Source organism: Mus pahari, chromosome 12, assembly GCF_900095145.1.
Source record: "Mus pahari chromosome 12, PAHARI_EIJ_v1.1, whole genome shotgun sequence".
Lineage (NCBI taxonomy): Eukaryota > Metazoa > Chordata > Mammalia > Rodentia > Muridae > Mus > Mus pahari.
In genome coordinates, this window is record NC_034601.1 from 52546684 (window position 1) to 52551105 (window position 4422).

Genomic DNA, 4422 nt, shown 5'->3' on the forward strand with positions numbered 1-4422 from the left:
TTTATTCCATCTCAGATTCATAGATGTGTGGGACCAAATTGAAGTTTAATGCTGCACTCAATCTTATTTTATTATTGTAAAGTAGAATCCACAAATATATATGTAAGATCTCAAATGGATTAATTAAATAATTCAGGCACATATTAGGAGTCAGCAATATCTTATACATGTCATGAGATTATTATTTTTCAACAACTGAATTTCTGTTAACATCTCTCAATGTTTTGATTACCAAAAGAACAAAATCACTTTGGTTATAGAACTTATATTATTCAGTTTGTCACCCAATGTGTACCAGAGAGTCTCTAAGTACTGACAGTAGCATTCTAAAGCAAAATGAAACTTAGATTCAAAAGTCTACAATTTTAGCTTTTTTTTTTTAAGGTTTCAAACCGTAAGTAAAGAAACGAACCTATCTTCATGGGGCTCTAATGTGCCATGGCACACTTTAGAGAGCATAATTTCCTAAAGAAATATAATCAGAAAAGTCAAAGGAGTATATGCTCTTATCTCTCCTCCAAACACGTGATGACATATTTCACAGTAGAATACACCTAAACTCAGAATGCATTCAATGTAGTAAAAGTGTTCAAATACATATAGAAAAAAAATTAACATAGAGCATACACAAGAAATTCTGACTTTTAGCTGACTCTGTGTCCCTTGTCTATAACCCTTGCTATCTAGGAGATTAAGGTGTGAGGATTGAAAATTGAATGTTTATCTGAACTTCAGAAAATCAAGGAAAGAGTGGTTAAAAATGAGATTATCTTAAAAATCAAAAATTAAAAACATAATGGATTGGGAGATCAGCTCTGTGGTAGACAAGATCGGCATAACCATGATTACCAGCATCTGTAAATTAACCGTACAAAACAGAAGAAGGATGTATATCTTTAAAAAAATAGTGTGATTAATGGAATAGAATAACCATTTACAAAACTGTGTATGAAAAGGGATGAAAGAAGTTACAAACATTATTCTTTCAATTTTACTTTATATAGATACTTAGATATCTACATTTAGAAATTAAATATCCATAATTTTCTTTAGAGATATGTAAGCATTCACTGGTCCATAGTAGTCTTTTTAAAATTCATTAAAATAAATTTAATTTATAGACAAAATATGTTCAAGAAAATTTTTCTTTCCCACTGAATACATTAAAAAGTTTGTTAAATAAACATACATTTATAGAAAATTTTTTTCTAAATTTATCTTGATGATCTTTAACAAACCTGGCATGAAAATTATTTTAGAAAATAAAAGTCAAATATCTGTACACTAATTATATGATATAGATACATAAATGCATTAAATTTTTTCTACAAAAATAAGTTCCTTTTTACAATTATAAAAGTACATCTATAAATTCTGAGTTAAAATTAGAGATGATAGATTCCAAAATTTTAAGAAATAAATACTTTCAACAGCATAGTTAGCTTCATTCCAGAGAAAACAGCAGGTGCACCAAGAAGAAATTTTCCTCTTATACGGAAAAAAAAAGTAGGAAATTATATTATGACCATAACAATTTTATAAAGTAGGAAATTATATTATGACCATAACAATTTTATATCTTTGTGATTTCAGTGGCAACAGACAAGGTGAGATGGCTGAGAACAACTACTCTGTGACAAATGAATTCATTCTGGTGGGATTCTCAGATCACCCAGACTTGAAGACACTTCTTTTCCTGGTATTCTCTACCATCTATCTGGTCACCATGGTGGGGAATCTTGGGCTGGTAGCCTTGATCTACATGGAGCCTCGTCTCCACACACCCATGTACATCTTTCTGGGCAATCTGGCTCTGATGGATTCCTGCTGCTCCTGTGCCATCACTCCCAAGATGCTAGAGAACTTTTCTGTGGACAGAAGGATTTCTCTGTATGAGTGCATGGTACAGTTCTATTTTCTCTGTCTTGCTGAAACTACAGACTGCTTTCTTCTGGCAGCAATGGCCTATGACCGCTATGTGGCCATATGCAACCCACTGCAGTACCATAGCATGATGTCCAAGAAGCTCTGCCTTCAGATGACCATGGGATCCTACATAGCAGGAAACCTGCATCCTATGATTGAAGTAGGGCTTTTGTTGAGGTTAACTTTCTGTAGGTCTCATGTAATCAAGCACTTTTTTTGTGATGTCCTTCCATTATACAGAATTTCCTGTATTGATCCACATATCAATGAACTGATATTACTTGTCTTGGCAGGTTCAATTCAAGTCTTTACTATCTCCATCGTTCTAGTGTCTTACTCCTGCATCCTTTTCACTATATTCACAATGAAATCTAAAGAGGGTAGAGGCAAAGCCTTATCTACTTGCGCTTCCCACTTTCTGTCTGTGTCAATATTCTATGGGTCTCTTCTCTTCATGTATGCTCAACCACATTCAGCCAATGAAGGAGATAAAGATATGCCAGTAGCTATTTTTTATACTCTTATAATTCCTTTATTAAACCCTTTCATTTACAGTCTACGAAATAAGGAAGTAATAAATGCAATGAAAAAAACTATGAAAAAGAGATAATTCTGCAACATTACAAAACAAGGATTATCTGATTTGGACAACTGATTTAAAGTTCAAAATACCTTTTACTAAACTCGTAAATAATTATAAAGTGGTGAAAGGAAACTAAAGTTTTGGCTAAATTTATAAATCACAAGAACACTTGAATAAAATTAGATCATAATGAAGAAATTTTGTTAAAACATGCTTGAAATTCTCAAGAATAAATTAAAGAACTGTTGAAGTAATGGAATGTATTTAGTCACAGTTTACAGCACATCTAATTAACTTTTGGAATTAAGTTAGTACCTCAAATGGTAATTTCCATTTAATATCATTAGCAAGTCTATCAATTTCAGATATTAAAATTTCAAGCAAATTACAAGCTTGAAATTATTTTTTTAAAATAATAATCTTATCATAAGCATTGCCATTAAAGGAAGATAAGCCTCATGGTTCAATTTGATTTTCAACTTGACATTTGATTTTAAGAGATTATATTTTAACATTTACTCATACAAAATACTTCCTTTCTAACAAGAATGTTTTCACATTTATTATTAGTCATTTTATGCTTATGTTTTCTATAGTATATGTATAAGGCTTATCAGTTTATACTTCAAATGATGCTATTACAATGAAATATCTATATTTCAATTGTTTTCCTTTATTTGATTATTGGTCCATCATATGTGGCACTGCAACACCTGGTGAATCCATTAAATCACTTTTTCCCTCAATGTTATTATCATTAATTGTTGATTGTTAGGAATAACACACTCACCAGTTCATAGGAAAATCATTGATATGTTCATCATTTTAAAAAATAGTCATATGTCATCAAGCCAGAGGAAGTAAAAAAAAAAAAAACTGGGGGAAACTCTAAATATCTAAAATATCTAAACAAAACTCATCAAAAAATAAAAAGAATTGCCCAGAAATATATTATTTATTGTGCTGAGCTTTGGAATTTATCTCTTATTGACTAATTAGGCATTCTTTTGTTATCCTCAAATAACAAATCTTATACACTGAAACATTCAGTACTTTTCCATTTTCACTCTGACAAGAGTTTGAATTAATATTGCCTTTTCTCTAGATGATTGAAAGCTGTGGAAATATGGATTCTCTTTTAAAATCTTCAATCTTATACAAGTAACTACAAGAGATCTAAGGAAGTCTAAGAATAGGAGGAATGTTTTCTCCACAGAAGAAGACTTGAATTGGTTATCCAGGCCCAAATGGTCGGCTCAAAATAATTATTTGTGAAGATATTTGTGAAGATATTTTACTGACTCTGTGAAGATATGTCTTTGTGAATATATATATATATATATATATATATATATATATATGATAAAAAGACTAAGTAGGTTATATTATATGCTTAAGAATATATATTTTATTTATTTATTTATTTATTTATTTTTATTTATTTTTTATTGTTATTTTCTTTATTTACATTTCAAATGCTATCGTGAAAGTTCCCTACAACCCACGCAGCCCCTGCTCCCCTACCCACCAACTCCCACTACTTGACCCTGGCCTTCCCCTGTCCTGGGTCACAAAAATTTATTTACCAAGGGGCTTCTCTTTCCAATGATGGCCAATTAGGCCTTCTTCTGCTACATATGCAGCTAATGACATGAGCTCAGGGGGTAATGGTTAGTTCATATTGTTGTTGCACCTACAGGGTTGCAGCCCCCTTAAACTCCTTGGGTACTTTCTCTAGCTCCTCCAATGGAGGCCCTGTGTTCCATCCAATAGCTGACTGTGAGCATCCACTTCTGTGTTGCCAGGCACTGGCATAGCCTCACAAGAGGCCACTATATCAGGGTCCCTTCAGAAGAATCTTGCTGGCATGCGCATTAGTATCTGGGTTTGGTGGCTGCTGATGGGATGGATTC

The 4422-nt window shown here is 32.2% G+C and overlaps 1 protein-coding gene across 1 annotated transcript; it reads left to right on the top strand.

The window, feature by feature from the left end:
- Positions 1–1596: 1596 nt before the first annotated feature.
- On the top strand, positions 1597–2575 carry LOC110329935 (olfactory receptor 5K3-like). Its single transcript, XM_021209879.1, has one exon. The coding sequence runs from the start codon at positions 1613–1615 to the stop codon at positions 2534–2536; it is 924 nt and encodes a 307-aa protein (XP_021065538.1). The 5' UTR covers positions 1597–1612; the 3' UTR covers positions 2537–2575.
- Positions 2576–4422: the final 1847 nt, after the last annotated feature.

Coding starts and splice junctions, on each gene's coding strand:
- LOC110329935 (XM_021209879.1), top strand. CDS start 1,613: ATGGCTGAGAACAACTACTCTGTGACAAATGAATTCATTCTGGTGGGA.